Source organism: Zalophus californianus, chromosome 7 (genome assembly GCF_009762305.2).
Source record: "Zalophus californianus isolate mZalCal1 chromosome 7, mZalCal1.pri.v2, whole genome shotgun sequence".
NCBI classification, from domain to species: Eukaryota; Metazoa; Chordata; class Mammalia; order Carnivora; family Otariidae; genus Zalophus; species Zalophus californianus.
In genome coordinates, this window is record NC_045601.1 from 44,327,009 (window position 1) to 44,343,418 (window position 16,410).

The 16,410-nt window shown below is 43.7% G+C and overlaps 1 protein-coding gene across 1 annotated transcript in view; it reads right to left on the bottom strand.

Annotated features, from left to right (window-relative positions):
* The window catches only part of SLC35F1 (solute carrier family 35 member F1), a 388,048-nt gene that overhangs the window by 22,883 nt on the left and 348,755 nt on the right, over positions 1 to 16,410 (bottom strand). The window contains 2 exon segments of the mRNA XM_035728712.1: positions 7,127 to 7,281; positions 14,682 to 14,734. Coding sequence (XP_035584605.1) covers positions 7,127 to 7,281; positions 14,682 to 14,734 — 208 coding nt within the window.

Sequence of the window (16,410 nt, forward strand, 5' to 3'; positions counted from 1 at the left end):
TTTTAGTGAATGTTTGGATGACAAAAACATTTTCCCAATGTAAGAGTATAAGTTTTTATGGAGCCCTTACTTTCCTAAAATGTTACTCTTCCAACAAGATCACCTGTGGTTTCAGGCTGCTCAATGTGGGGAACCATATAAGTCAGTGGTCTAGGGGAGAGTTTAAAGGGAACTTGGAGAGAACTTACGATGTTCATTTCTTTTCTATCAATTTCATGTTTATTTTCATACAGCTAGAAAAATAACCACTTCTTATGAAATTACTCTCAACTTTATTATAGCTATTCTGTGGCAGTATTAAGCCTTGAAAAAGTAGCAAAATGTGTGAAGTAAGCCATTTTCTATTTTAAATGTCAAGCAAAAGGGAATATTCTGCATATTCAACATTGGCTGCTATTTTCCTGAAGAATGTTCAGCATATGATGGCATATTGTAAAAGAATGTATTGGCATTTTATTTTAACAGCCCCCAAAAGCTTTGTATTTATGGCTATCACCTAAAAATTCTATTGTAAGCAATGAGGGAATCAAGGAATTCAGCTGAAAATGATGGATATAATATTTTCTAAATTTGTATGCATGAGAACCAGTTTTGCCTTTTCCAACAAGGAGTAAAAGAAAAACTCACAAAAAATTGTTAAAAGCTACACCTAGTTACAAAATCTTAAAATAAGTTAGTATCCTAAAAGTGGAATGAGGCAGGGATTACTAATTCTGAGACATACATTTAATCAGAGAAATGCATCAAGACTGGTCGCCATTTATACATTATCTACTCCCTTCAAAAACTCCATAAGGTAGGTCTTATCACCTTGGAGTTGGGAAAGAATAAATGTCCCAAAGTACTTAAAGCGTAAAAAGAAGCCACACTTTATACCCAGGCTCCTTTGACTTGGCAGGCCGTGCTCTGTTTGTCACCCCAGGCTGCTGAATTCATACTTCACCCAAGAGACATCCAGTGGCCCTCCCGCCCCAATCCGTTTCCTCCACGCATGACTGAGTGTTCTCTTTGCTAAAGTCACATATGAACAGGTAACCAGAACGACTTTAAAAAGGGGAAGAATGAAGGGGAGTAAATCGGAGGGGGAGACGAACCATGAGAGACGATGGACTCTGAGAAACAAACTGAGGGTTCTAGAGGGGGGGAGGGTGGGGGGATGGGTTGGCCTGGTGATGGGCATTAAGGAGGGCACGTTCTGCGTGGAGCTCTGGGTGTTATACGCAAACAATGAATCATGGAACACTGCATCAAAAACTAATGATGTAATGTATGGTGATTAACATAACAATAAAAAATTTAAAGACCTGAAAAAAAAATCAGTCGGGAAATTCACAGAGCACAGTGTCTGTCTAGGTGGAGAATGTGTCTTCATTGACCAGATGCAGCTTCTAAAGAGCAGAGCAACATGTCCCAGCTGGCCCGGCTTGGTGCCAACGTACCCTCACTTGTCTTGGTGTAATTATTAATACTCCTCTTGTGGTAGGTGGAATAATGGCCCCCTTCACATCCTAATCCCTGGCTCCTCTGGATACATTACTCTATGTGGTAAAAGGGACTCTGCAGATGTGATTAAATCAAGGAGCTGGAGAGATTAACCTGGATGATCTGGGTAGGCCCCAGATTCTCCCACAGGGTCAAATTTGAAGATGCTATCCTGCTGGCTTTCCAGATAGAGGAAGGGGCCACGAGCCAAGGACTGCAGACCACCTCCAGAAGCTGGAAAGTGCAAGGAAACAGATTCTCCTCTAGAGCCTCCAGAAGCCACACAGCTCTCCACAATTTTAGCCCAGTGAGATTTCTGACCTCCAATGCTGTAAGATAATAAATCTGTGTTGGTGTAAGTCACTAACTATGTGGTAATTCGTTTGAGCAGCCATAGGAATCGAATCCTTTCTATTTCAAAAGTGTCCTGTTTGTACAATAAATACTAAGGGGATAGAGTTCATAACTGATCGAGCTTTAACCTTGAAAAGCCAACACACCATCAAATTGTAAAGCTCTCATGGAAATCCCTTCCTGGCTTTGGTTTTGGGGGACCTCTGAGGCCCAATAAAACTAATTTCCTATACCTTCCATGGATTGCTATGGATTTAGTGTTCTGGATTCAATACTGTTGTCAGGTAATAAGAACAGAAATATATAACCACTTCTCAAAAGTCTTGTAAAATAGAGTTTGTGAGAGCGCTACGCCATGCAGGGCGTCTAATGCAGGATCCAGTCATTTGCTTCCTTGGGACGTGGGGCTTCATTGTCCAGTCAGCACGGCAATCAGCACTCAAAAGAGGCAGAGAAGGTGCAGACAGTGGACTGATGGGTGGGGAAGGGAATGGATTTTTTTTCCAAGGGTGGAAAGTGAGAAAAAGCAAATAATCAATGTTGGGCAGGAGAGGTTCATTTAATCATTTAGTTCTGCCTGGGTAAGCAACATCCGTGAGCAAATAGCCCTCCCCTTTCAACTTGCAGATATTTATAACCCGACCAGAAGGTTATTTAGAGTAAAGGCACCATGATTAAGGGAAGGAATAAACTATACGTGCAGACTGTAGTAAAACCAAATGAGATCTCAGAGGTCCCTGGTCAATCCTCAGTACTGAAGTGGGAGGCCCCTCCACATTGTTCCTCTCGCATTCTTGTCCAGCTTCCTCCAGCGAAAAGAACTCCCAAGACAGTCAATTCCACTTTCGGATGACTAAATGCTAACAAGATTTCCTTATATTTAGCCATAATCTTATAATCTTTGCCCTTTGGTCCTAGGTCCACATGCCTGCAGCCGCATAATAGGATCATCTAGGGAGCCTTTAGAAATCTCAAGCCCAAGGTGTACTGCAGACTGCATAAATCAGAATCAGTGGGAGTGGGACCCAAGCATCAGTATTTTTAAAACTCTCAGGTGATCCCAATGTGCAGCCGAGGTTGAGGGTCACTGGCTTAAACTCTCTTCCCCACTACACTCTTTACATAGTTAAAGTCTCCCTCCCTGAACTGGATTTTCTCTTCGTTAGGCTGTGACTTTCATCCATCCCCTCAGAGCAGGCAATTTGAGGTAACTGGCAATCACTACTGAGCAGCCCTGGACAGGGGTACTGTTGGGGACCATCAGGGAAGACTTGGTGGCCCCGGGGTCCATGGTGGGATTTGGCCTGGTTCCTTTCATGTTTTAAAAAGTATAACCAGATCGATAAATTGGACTTCATCAAAATTAAAAACTTTTATGCTTCCAGGGAAACTAACAAGAAAATAAAAAAAAAAAACCACCGAGTGGGAGAAAATATTTACACATCATATATCTGATAGGTGTATACCACCCAACATATATAAAGAAATATTACAATCAATGATTAAAAAACAAATACCAAATTAAAATTGGCAAGAAATTTAAATAGACATTTCTTCAAAGAAGACACATGAAAATATAACCACCTTTTCCCCATCCCAAAACACACACACACACACACACACACACACACACACACACACACGCTCCATCCCCTGACATCACCATTTTTGAATTTTGTAAAATTTGCCAAGATTTTTCCATTGACTAGAAAATGCTCATAATGATAAAGGTACCTCCAATAAGCATTATTTAAAAATCAATTTTCTGAGATGGCCCATCCGGCTGTAGTGGGAAACTTACAAGCCACTCAGACCCACCCTTCTCCCCAGCTCTAGAGCACCTCCCATCTCTGGGAAGCCCAAGGCCAATTTCAGAGGCAGGTAAGTTGGATCCCAGAAAAAAAAAATACTGGATTTTCCAAACAATGACTATTTGACTGCAAATTGAAGCACTGCTTGGAAGATTCTTTTAGAAAATAGGCAAAGGGAAGATTTTTTTTTAATTTTTAGATTTAAGTTGAGTATTTAACTTATTTTTTTGCAGATAATAAATACCATTGTTCATAAAACAATTAAAGAACACTACAAGGCAGTGTGTATTCAAGAACTAAGAGGTGAGGAGTCAACTCTAAGTACAATGAGAGTGAAGGGAAAGAAGTAGAGCATTGTCTATACTGTAATATTGGTTACCATAAAATTAACATATATACTATAAAATTGTACCAATGTGTAACAGTACTTATCTGTATTTTCTGACTTTCTCACGATGAATATGTATTTCTAATAGACAACAGACCACTCTGGAAAGCAGTCTGGCAGTTTCTTATAAAACTAAACATGTTACGACCATACGCCTGGCAATTGGACTCTTGGGTGTTTATTTCAGAGCGAAAACTGTTCATGGAAGAACCTGTACATAAATATTCAGAGCAGCTTTATTGTGATGGCCCCCAATAGAGAAAACCCAGATGTCCTTCACTGAAGGAATGGTTAAATAAATCGTGGTACATCCATATCATTGAATAGTGCTCAGCAATAAACAGGAATGGGCCACTGACATACGAAACAATCTGGATGAATCTCTAGAGAATTATGCTGAGTGAAAAAAGTCAAACCCAAAAGGTTATATACTGTACATACCATTCTTGAAGTGACAAATTTAGAGAGATGGAGAACAGAAGCGAGGCTTTGCGGCAGTATGGAGGTGGGTGAGAGGCAGGTAGGTATGGCTGTGAAAGGCAATGTGAGCCCTCGTGGGGGTGAACATGCTCTGTGTGCCCATGGCCTTCGTGTTCATATCCTTACGTTGTGCTATAGTTTTGCAAGATGTTACCAATGGGGGAAACTAGGTAAAAGGCAAATGGGGATCTCCCTGTATTATTTCTTAAAACTGCATGTGAATCCATTATTATCTTGAAAGTTTAATTTTAAAAAAAGACAATAGGAATCAATTTTAACTAGAGAAAATACTTATTGTGTTGAATCCATCGCTGCATTAAAGAAATGTATCTGTTAGATAGCAACACAATATATGTATATAGTGAAACATTGCTTTAAGAAATAAAAACAGCCATGACACCTCCAAATTGATGAACACAATTTTCAGCTAACACAGCCTCCCTTCTGATGGCATGATGAAGGGTTACTACATGGCTTCCTCTTCAGCAAACTTCCTTATCCTAAGTAAGTAGTAGCCCACAAAGCCTGGGAGGGGAAGATGGATGGCAGAGAGTTAGAACTGACGCTCGTTCACGAGGAGAGCCCCAGGTCTAACCGGATGTCAGTGCAAGCGTAAGGAGAGACACTCCAATAGGAATGGGCGCTCTTCAGGTGTCCCTTCCAGCTGTCAGAGAACATCAGCTTCACAGGGGAGCCTAGTAATAGTGCAGACTTCCCCAGACACATCCCCAGATTCAGGTTCTGTGGCTCAGAGGTGTGGCCCATGGATCTGAAGGGTGAGCCAGTCCTTCTGGGGAAAGGAGACTCTTGGGAAGGCTGCTATGAGGGATTCTGAGGACCGGACTGGATTTTGGCTGCTCAAGAAGCACCTGCGGTCCTCAGTCAGAATAGGTTCCAGTCATCTTTCCTTAAGGAGGATTCAGGAGATCTGTCTAGTTCAGGAGCTTATCGAAACAGCCACAGGAATCACTGCTGGCAATCCAAGTCACACTTGGGAACACACTAGCTGTGGATGCCTGACCGTAGCATAGAGAAGAAAAATGACGGCCACTGTGCCGTACCGTAAGACCAGGGCTCTGGAAAAGAGTTGGGTGTGTTGCCGGGGGCTTCTCAGGGAAGCTGGTCCTCCCAGCTGTGCAGCGGGGAGCAATGGGGGAATGGGCTGTGACTTTTCTTTCTGCCCTAGTGAGGACCAGGGTGTGCTCAGGAGACAGAGATGGGACCATCTAGACAAAACTAATCACAAAAGATGTATAAAGGCTGTCTAGTCCTACACCATTTCTTTCAGCTGTCATTTTGGCCACCACACTGGGCACAGGGCTCCTTGTAAAATAGGGACTGGGCACATTATCCCTGTCTTCTGCCATGGCCATTTTCTCCACCTCTCGTCTTCCAGATCTGCTTCTGGTCCTCTCTGCTAACCTTGTTTGTGACCGCTTTTCCACCCCTGCCTGCCCTACTTAGTCTGGCTCCTGGCTATGACTGGCTTAGCCAGTCATATTTCCGAATATTCACTTCCGCTGCTTTACCTCGGGTCATCTCAAGTACATACTCCCTCTAGCTCAGCGCTTCTCAGGGAACCTCCAAACCCAGTTTGACCTGGTTGAAGATGCCCTGCCCACCGAGAGGCATCAGCTGGCCACACCCATGGGCTGGTGGTGTTAACTGTAACATCACTGATGAAGCCCTTGGCTAGAAGTGGTTGGAGTAATATCTCTTTCTTCTGCCACTCCTCTTTCCCTGTCCTAGTTTGGTCTTACCTGGTTTGGATACTTCATACTCGTCCATTTTCACCCTGGTCATAGTCCCCGCTGACCCTTATCTTATAGGACAAGTTAAGGAATGGGAAATGGGTCTCTTCTCCTATACCAATCCTAATCAGTTGTTAATGTCTGAAGTGAGCGCGGTGTTTACAAGATGGCATCTGACTTCAGTGAGCCATAACGGATGAGTCCTGCCTGCCGTGGGTGAGCGTGTGGGTAGTCTTGCATTTGAAGAGACTGCTATCTTTAGACAGAACACTTCCTTCTTTTCCTTGGGCTGATATCTTGAACTGTAAATGCTTCACAAGTTCTCTGCATTCATTTACTCCAACCCCTAATCTTTCGGTGAAGAAACAATATTTCGAGTGCATTAGCATTTCCCATTCATGCCTGCTATAAAAATATCTGCAAAACAGAAATTGCAGGCACTGGATCTTTGCTCCAATGAGAATGTACCCTGCCAGTGCCTTTGGTAGAATCCATTTTGTGGTTCTAGTTTGGGAATTGTACAAATCTTCCTAGCTTTAGGCTGGAAAAAGAGTAAGCTTCTGGGGTGAATGGTATCAGAAAAAACTGTCTCCCACGATCCAAAAGCCCTTCCTTTATCTTTTTCCCTTTCAAGTGCCTGTGGTTACTGGTCTCTTGTGACAAAATGTTGCCTCTGTGTTCCAGTGGAAATGTGAATACCTAGATCCCGGGGCGGGGCGGGGGGGGGGGGGGGTGAGCGCAACAGAGTTGCACTCCCACTTGTCTGCACAAAAGGGGCATTCTACTGCAGGGCATTTCCACCTATATGTGATATTTCCCACCAAGTATTGTCTTCACAGAGGAGCACTGACTCAACTTACCTTGTAGTGGAAGAGAAACAGTCCGCAGAACAGGCTGTACAAATCTGCTGTGAGCAGTGAGAGGTTGACCGAAGTGGCGCTGGTTTTCTTTATGACGACTGGCATGAAGCTGTAGAGACCAAACATGCAGGCGCTAAAGCCAACGTAGAGCAGTCCTGAGGGGAGAGGAAAGAGAAGTGACTGACAGCCTCCTCCGGGGCCTCTGAGTAACCCCAGCGCGTGGGAGAAGGGGGCCGGCATGCACCGTTTACCTCGCACACAGGAGTTTTTCTTCAGTCTGCTAACGGATTTTATTATTGGGTAATAGACAGCTAAAACATAAAATAAAAAGTAAAAATCTTCATGTGGAAAATGAACTTTCTGCTCCGCACCACATAGCTGATATTTTGCCTTTTCTGGGAAGGAGTGCCTCTTAGTGGCTAGAGTCCGAATATGGGGTCAAGCCTTCTTAATTCTACTTCCAGTGGTGCTGTACTCTACTTTTACTATCTATGTCTTTTAAAGTGTTTTTTTTTTTTTTTTTTTTACTCTCTTTTTTGTTTGCAAAATGGGAACAAAACTACTGGGTTCCACGTATTGCTCACAGTGATGAATAACTACGTAGCCCTCAAGATGGAAGGGCTTACATATCACAGAGATGTGGACTAAGTCAGAATTGGAATCCTAACTGGGTGGCCTTGGGCAGACCACTTCATTCTCCAAGCACAAGATGACCTGTGAATTTCTTCCAGATTGTGCATCCTGCTCAGTCCTATACCCCATTAAACAGAGTCCCACTTCCTCCTCATCTTCCCTAGCATACTGCGGGTTCTCACATGTAGGCCCTGCTGTTTTAGAAGTTGTTAGGTACGTGCTTCATAGACCATCAGAGAACTAAGTGTAAAACAGAAAGACTAAAAAAAAAGTCCCTAAAATGCCATATGGTCAGCCTCTCATCCTCTAAAATTCTCTCTCAATATAACTAGATATACAATTGCTAGTACTAATTCCATAAGTACACAATTTTGCCGGGTCCCAAGCAGGAGTTTATGGCTAAATGCAGAATTTGGTTTACCTTTTACTAGGTCAAGATACAATACAAATGTACAAAAATAATGCTCATTCTCTACCTTGACAAAATAAAGCAAAGAATAAGCATAAGTAACATAATTCAGTGGATCTTTGGGCATTTTAATATAATAAAAGCATCCAACCTTTCCAAAGGAATCCTTGAGTAAATATGTCTGGTGTGGGCTGTGAGATGATTGCTTCGTCTGAATCCTGTGAATTGCGGAGGATTTAGTAGGTACTGGACACCTAGTCCTTTGACTATGAATACAAGTGATTCCTCCGAAGAGAAATTTGGTTTTCCCATATGAAAACTATATAAGGGCATAAATATCATCCTATACATTTCTGATTCTCAGTTTAAGGAAAGCCACATCAAATCTATAGGAAAAGATTATTCTGAACTTTAAGTAAGCAAACTCAGTACAATAGCCCCCTCTAGTGTGGTGGAAATGCCCTAAGAGGAAACTGGAAGAACCACTTTCCTTGCTCGGTCAAGTAGAAGTCCTCTTGCGGATATTCTGCGATACTAATATCAGATAGCTTCTGACTCCATCACAAGTTCTAATTCCCTAAAAACAGTCAATTCTCCTGTAATTGGATTTCATGCTACTTATAATTCATTTTCTTTTTAACCAAGTTACTAAAAGTGCAGTACTAATTTATGATCAGTGCAGGAAAAGACATAAAATTAATTCAGTATTCCTTCAAAAAATCTGGGATTAAAAGATGAAGAACAAGCTATATCCTTAATCTACTAAAACTCCACTAAAAATCAAACTTGGTCAGAACATAGTCCAGGCACCAGAGCCTTTTTTTTTTTTAATTGCATCACTGATTTAAATTAAATATGATTGAGCTCAAAAGCTCCAGAATCCTACCCTTCCATCACCTTACCTGGCACACTGTAGACTCTCACATGTGGGATCTGACGTTTTATATTCACTCAATTATTCAACCATGTATTCCCTGAGGACCTACTCTATCCTCAGCTAGCCAAGCAATGGAAAACAGAATAGAGGAGAACCTTAGGGTTGCTTTAATGCTAAGACGGGGGAAAAAAAACGTTCATTTTAGGGAATGGCAGGGGGTTTGCTTCATTAAGGGTGACTAGCTAAGGCTTCTTTGTGCAAGCGGCATTTCCTTTGAATGCTGAAGGACTGAAAGGAGATGGCCAGGGAGGAGCCAGGGCAAGAACATTTTAGGCAAGGAGATCTGCAAATGAAAAACCCTGATGACAGGGCCTCATGTGTTCCTGGAGCTGCCAGGGGCCAGGACATCTGTGCAGAATGAACAGAATGGGGCAGTGGGAAGGGATGAGGGTGGAAAATTAGGCAGAGGATGGATTACGCAGGGCTGTGTAGGTCTAGGAAGGAAATCGACATCTTGTTCTAGTTGTAAGAGGAAGCCATTGAGCTGGTAGCAGGTGGCTAACACCAGACCCTCATCCTTAAACGAGGACTCTGGCTGCTATGCCGAGAAGGGACCGGTGGGAGAAAGCATGGAGGACCGGCGAGAAGGGCAGTGTCCTAGTCCAGGCAAGAGAGGCTGGTGGCTCTGCTCGGGATGGCAGTGGAGATGGAGGAGAGTGGCTGGGTCTGGGGACATTCAGCAAGCCCTGGTGATAGGCTGGAGAAAGGGGCCAGCAACGATACCCATGGGTTCTCATGAGTTTCTGGTTAGTTTAGAAACTGGGTGAACTATAGCACCATTTACCGAGATGCAGAGAATGGAGAGAGGACAGGTTTTCAGGGGAAATAAAAAGCTCTGTGTTGCACACGTTAGTTTTAGACGCTTACACATCACCCAAGAGGATCTGTCCAGGAAGGAGCTGGATATATAATTAGCGGGCTCAGAGAAGTGGTGACCGTCTGACTGGTGAGCCACGGAGAGGAGAGAACTAGATCCACTGCAGAGTTTCGCTCTACTCATCAGGAGACGTCAGGGTGCTTCAAGCTTAAGCACTCTAAGCCTATATTTAAAAACTACAGGAATTAAATTTAGGGGGACAGGGATGGAATATCTATGCCATCACAGTTCACCGCTTTGCTAGGTCAACCAATGTTTTCGCGTGGGAACATCCTGTTTTGCGAGCAGAGCGTAGTCAGCCACATGAACTCATGATCACGCTGAAATGGGGAGGCAGTGTTGGTGCAATTTGCTAATGTGCTGTTCGGAGGTGGACGTGAGCTAGTTCGTGGATGTTCGCAATACATCTGAAGACCCAATGTGCTGTCCATGCAGGGTTTTCAGTCAAACAATCCATGTGATCAAACAAATGAACTGAGTAAGTTTTTGACTGGCAGCTATATATAATGGCTGCAACAACTACCTTTACAGACAAGGTACGTGTATAGCCATTTCTTCTTTGCAATGCTCTCTCTCTCAAAAGATAGCATGTGGTAGCTGTTGTCCTCACGCACTAAAGAGATTTAAGTTAAAGAAACTAGAAAGAATACTATCGGTTCATATCGATTGTGTGCTTGTTACGTGCCATGTACTTTAGATGCATTAACTAATATCTATAACCATAGAACACCGTTACTATTGTTACCCTTTTTATACAGGGAAGGAAATAGGCTAATAGAGTGGATCAGTTAAGAAACAGTCCATACCACAGGTTCAATAGAAGATATTTAATATGCGGCATAAGTCACAAAGGTGCTTGAGTGGGAGAGAAGGGGAAAGGGGATGATGAGGCACCCTCATCAGGATTAGCAATAGCAGGAAGTTATTCACACTCCTGGAACTAGAGAGATCCAGGGAGGAAGCCATGTTCCCAGGGGTCAGAAGGGGAAAGCCCAGCAAAGGTACAATCAATCACTCAGAGGGCACTCAACCATTTCTAGAGACCTGACCCCGAACAGAGAGAAACAGGGAGACACCCCCTGGTTTCTTTCTTCCTCCCACCCTCCAGCCTCCTACTGCCTCCCATTGGCCAAATCTAGTTGGAAGCCCCTTAACAGGGCAGCCTGGAACGTGTAGTTTGCATGAGTCAGCCTCTGCAATCCAGAGCAGAGGAAGGGTCAGAAACAGATAGATCTGTGAAGAAACAGGAAAAACCCGCATACAGAGGTTGAGTAACTTGCCCTCAGGACACAGGCTGCCAGACTTTAAATTCTGAGCACATACCACCAATCTATATTGTTTAATTGTTATGAAGAGAAACAGGGCTTTGATGGAGCATCCGATGTGATTCTAATGAGCATCTCATTGTTTATATAATGTATACATGGCACATACATGATGTATGACTTCTGATATACCTTTAGATATGATGTACGCGTGTGCCCGTGTGTGCTGAATATATTTTATCTCATCCCTTTGTGACCCCACTGACGTTCTTTCACTTGCCTTTGAATATACTAGATTTTTAAAACATTATTTTTAATTCTTAAAGATGGCTTCTTAGCCCATATGCATCAGGCTAAGTCGGCCAAGGGCCCGAGGTGGGCGGGGCTTGCTCAGAGAGAGCACATCTGTACCCATCCCCGCCCCCCCACCGGCAGCCGTGTGCCTCCTTGGTGGCCTCACCTCCCCAGGCCACTGATTCAACCTTGGTAAAAAGGGTGCGTTCTTAATTATACTCAAGGTCCTTCCCGCTCCGTGGTCCCGCTACTCCAACTGCAGGGAAAGGTCAAGTCTCTTACTTTGGCCTCCAGGAGAAAACCAAAACCAAAATGAGCATCACCCACCAGAGCTGAGAAGAGCCCCCTGTATACCACGAACCTGTGCTTGATGACCCACAGCACACTTTTTCTTTTCTTTGACGTTCGGCTCTCACATCAGTTTGTGTTTGTTCACACGTCCTTTAACACAATATGGTAAATGGGATAAAGGGAATGTTGAAGCCATTTATTAGATTTCTGACGGTGATTTGAACACACCTGCTCCACAGGACATTTGAGCTGTTAGGTCGTACATTTTACTCGAACTTAACGATTACATAACCAGACCCAGGCTCTCTGTTGGGTAGGGTAAAACAAAGAAATAAAGCACACAGGGCATCTGGGTGGCTCAGATGGTTAAGCATCTGCCTTCAGCTCAGGTCATGGTCCCAGAGTCCTGGGATCTGGTCCTGCATCGGGCTCCCTGGCCTGCTTCTCTCTCTGCCTCTCTCTCTCTCTCTCCCTCTGTCTCTCATGAATAAATAAATAAAATCTTTAAAAAAAAAAAAAAGAAAGCACACAAAAATAAAGGTGGTCTTCTTGCTTTGAATTACTCTCCAGATCTTGCAAGTGTTATAGGAAAATAGTGGAATCTAAGTGCAGAAAATATAAAATACATTTATTATCCCACTTGCTCCGTAGAAAAAAAATCTTTTTACTTTGCTAAAATGTCAACCGCATGAGCTGTCCAAGAGACCGTGTGAGGGGGATTGCTGATGTGGACAGAGGGGAGGGAGAGAAACACTTTGACAGATGGTGGGAGATGAAGAGTCTTAGATTTTGGTCTCTTAACTAAGACGCTGTGAGCTTTCCACCAGACACAGCGATCAGAGCTCGGCACTCTTGGGTGACTTCCCAAGGAGTGCAGGGATGCCAGAGAGGACGCTCACTCCCACCTGATAGCTCCTTGCCTCTCGGTCCCCAGAGCTAGTATGCCATCTCCCGGTTCTCCAGAAAGAAAGAGCAACGTCAAGGCTAGACCTCCCGCTATTGCCCCACCACTTCCCTGCTGTTGTCTATATTTTGAAAGATGAGAGAGGGCAGAACAAGCCCCATCCCCTTTGCTTGCCATTCACTCATTCACTCATTTAGTAAACATTTATTCACTGAATGTTATATGCCCAGAACTGAGCTAAACCATGACCCTGTGTAGTTGGTCAGGATGAGGTAACGAGGACAGAGGTAGCCCTCGTGTAAAAAATCTTAAACCCAGCCCTATCGACACTTTGGAAAGAAAAGGATGAACATCTGGCTTCCTTTCTTGCCCATTTCAGCCTCATTTCCAACCAGGAATTAAACTGATGGCTCTATAACGTATTCCTTTTATACCGCCTTCCATCAGCTTGGACTACAGGGGACTGACAGTTTAATGGCAATAGGAGAGTTAAGAGTAAAACTACCTTTTGACGCCACATTTAACTAAAACTGAGTTAGAATAGGACCTCGGTGGACATGCACATGACATCCGTATCATTAGAGGACAAATTATTTTCGATCATTGCTGTGACTATTACTATGAAATGAATTTATACCACTGCGGGTGAAGTGTTACCAAGTACGGGTCACATTTTGTTTCCTGGCTCCGAGAGTCCCAAAGGCAAATGCATCTGTAACCTGCAGCTGGTTTCCTTTCCCGGCTGCCCCTCCCCTCCTCCCCGCACCCCCTCCTCTAGTGATTTTCATTAAATGGTAACATTCTATAGCAAAACTCAAAAGAAAATAAATGGCAGGATTCTGTGACAGACACAAGAGCTGGTCAGCCCTTGAAGTCACTAGCGATAACGCCCAGGGAGAGTCATGCCCGATTCTGTAGCTGGCTGGGTGCCTTCAGGGGGGATTATGTCAGCAGCAAGCTGGCCTTGGATGCTTCCAGGTCGGGGGTAGGTGAAGTGGTGCCGGGAAGCTTATGTCATTGCTGTCCTTGCTGGTGGGAGCAGAATTTGACTGAAGCCGTCAGTCTCATCAAAACTCACATACGCTGGAGGTGGCTCCAGCAGCCAGCTTCAGTGTGGGCGATCTGGCTTCACCTCGCACCCACATTCACAGTGCGAGCATTTTCCAAGCACCCTTGTAAGCCAAGCCCTGTGCTCACCGCTGGCCCCCATGCGTCTTGGCATAGATACTGAAGGGATATCTAGGCAGAAGGTTTTAAATGCCATTTCCTTTTAGGGCCTGCGTGTGATCATTATAGCAATCGCCCAGGATCTTAAATCCTTGTCCTATTTTTTTTTTTTCTTAAGAGAAAAGTGATTTTCGAAACAGGTGGAATCTGAGAATCTGGAACCTGGATGACTCTTAACTAGCTCCAAGCGTGTCTCGTATTTTCCACCAAGTCCACCCGGAGATCAATTAACCATTTCTTATGTGCAAAGTGCTCCCTTCTGAAAAGGTTTTTATGGGCTCAAAACACCCATTACATTGTTTTCTTTTATGTCTTTTTGTTCATTTTTTTCCCCTTTACTAAACTGCCACTTTTGATGATCACATCAGTTTTGTGTTTCTTTACTAGAGAAAATTGCTGTCATTTACGTCCCACCACTGCCTCTGGGCATTTTCTCTTTCTGGTTGGTCTTTAACCTAATACCATACCTCTGTGTCTACACTCATGGCATCTTGACGATGATAACGGGCAGAAGCTCAATTAGGAAACATTATGAATCACACAGTTTAGTCTCCCGCTGTGTACAAGAATTCCTAAAATGACAAGGGATTTCATTTTCCTTTGTCCTCTGCGTTCTGAACCCTTTCATGGTTCCTGCCCCATGCCCACACACACCACTCTTCAAACATATCCCTCAGGTTGACTAAAAACAGCGTTTTTAGGTGAGCAAACTCCTTACCTATTTGCCAATCCCAGGGCACCTTTAACAGCTCCTTGTGCTCCATTATGGCTCTGCAAATTCAAAGAAAGCAGACCCGATGAGCAAGATTATAATGCGTCCTCCTTTTTTTTTTCTTCTTTTTTCATTTACCAGATTTATACAAGTCACAAAACAACCAGCCACATTGCAAAGATAACCGTGGGCCAGGGCCAGGGAAGTCTACTTTGGCAGCCTGAGGTTTCCCCCGAAGGTGTGGCCAGCAGCGTGAGGGTGTCAGCGGGCATGGTGGCGCTCCAACCTTCCACTGGCCTTTTCCCCAAAGAGTCTGCCTGCGGCCTTGATTTCTTCTTGCTTAGACGCCAATGGTGAGGTATGGAAAATTTCTGTGCTTGCAGGTTTAACCAGGTTTGTTGTTGTCGGTTTTTTGTTGTTGTTGTTGTTGTTGTTGTTTTAAGTCAGTTTTCTGATTGAGGATTCTCTAGGGCAGTGGTTCTCAAACCTTACGGTACAAAAAAGTACGGTACAAAAAAGCTTTCCATCTGGAAAGCATGTTGAAACAGTTTCTCGTGCCCCATCTCACGGTTCAGCAGATCTGGGTGGGGCCCATAGATGTGCATCTCTGGCAAGGTCTCCTGCGGTGCCAGGTGCTGCTGGCCAGAGAAACATGCTTTGAGAACCACGGCTCTAGAAGAGGACCCGGAGGGGAAGCTGGCCCCACTCCAGCAGAAATACGTTGGTTGCAGCATACCCTCAGTGCACCCCATTTGCCATCCACAGCCACGTGCCACTTCCATTATTTTGGCAGCAGTGGCACTGAGGGGCTCCGTTAGCTCGAATGGACTGTACCTGAAGCAAATGAGTACTGGATATCTGATGATGTTTTTTGGATTCAAGAATAATAATCCATAAAATGATCCATCTATCTACAAAATGTTGGCCATGAATAGTTGAACCAGGCAATTTCTTTTCCTCTCACAAAGCTGAAGCACCAAATTTAGGAACTTTAAAGTGCCATCCCACTTTCAAAATCAATCAAAAATAAATCCTTTTCAGAGACTTTCCCCATATTCGTGCCTTGTTTGCTATGGAGCTTTTCCCTTGTATCTCGGGATACCAAAATTTGGAGGATTCTTGGAAACAGCCTACTGGCAAAACATGTTTAAGGTGATGCCAAAATATCTTCCATAAATAATTTCAGATACTGAACCAAAACAATTACAAAGCACCTGCCTTGCAGAAAGGGATTTGGTGAAATTAGAATTACTTGCTTTGTAGAAAAGGATTTGGTAAAATTAGACTGGGGACCATACCATCATTCTTCACCCCTTACGTGAAACTAAAACATACGGTCTTTATTGATGGAAAAGTATGCTTTGTCTGACACTTACTCTCACTACAATTCTGAGGCACTAGTCAGTGATGACTTATATGCTCCAATGCAGGATTACTGCAAAATTGGTGTTTTGGACTTTCTGATGCTTGGTAAATGTCTGTGTTTCATCTTCATCTGTTTAAGGAAAAGAGGAACACCAAACTATTCTAATTGATGAATTTGAAATATGGTTCCTTCAGGCAAATCCATGGGCAATAAAAGAGCAAACTTAGGAAAGGACCAACTTAAACTATAAGTTTTCTAGTAGGAGTTGTCAGTAGTAAGCAGGTGTCCCTTTTCAGAAGTGCATCAAATCATGGCATTTATACTTTGTTATTCTACTTCTCTAAGTAAAACCACTGGCTGACTTAGGAG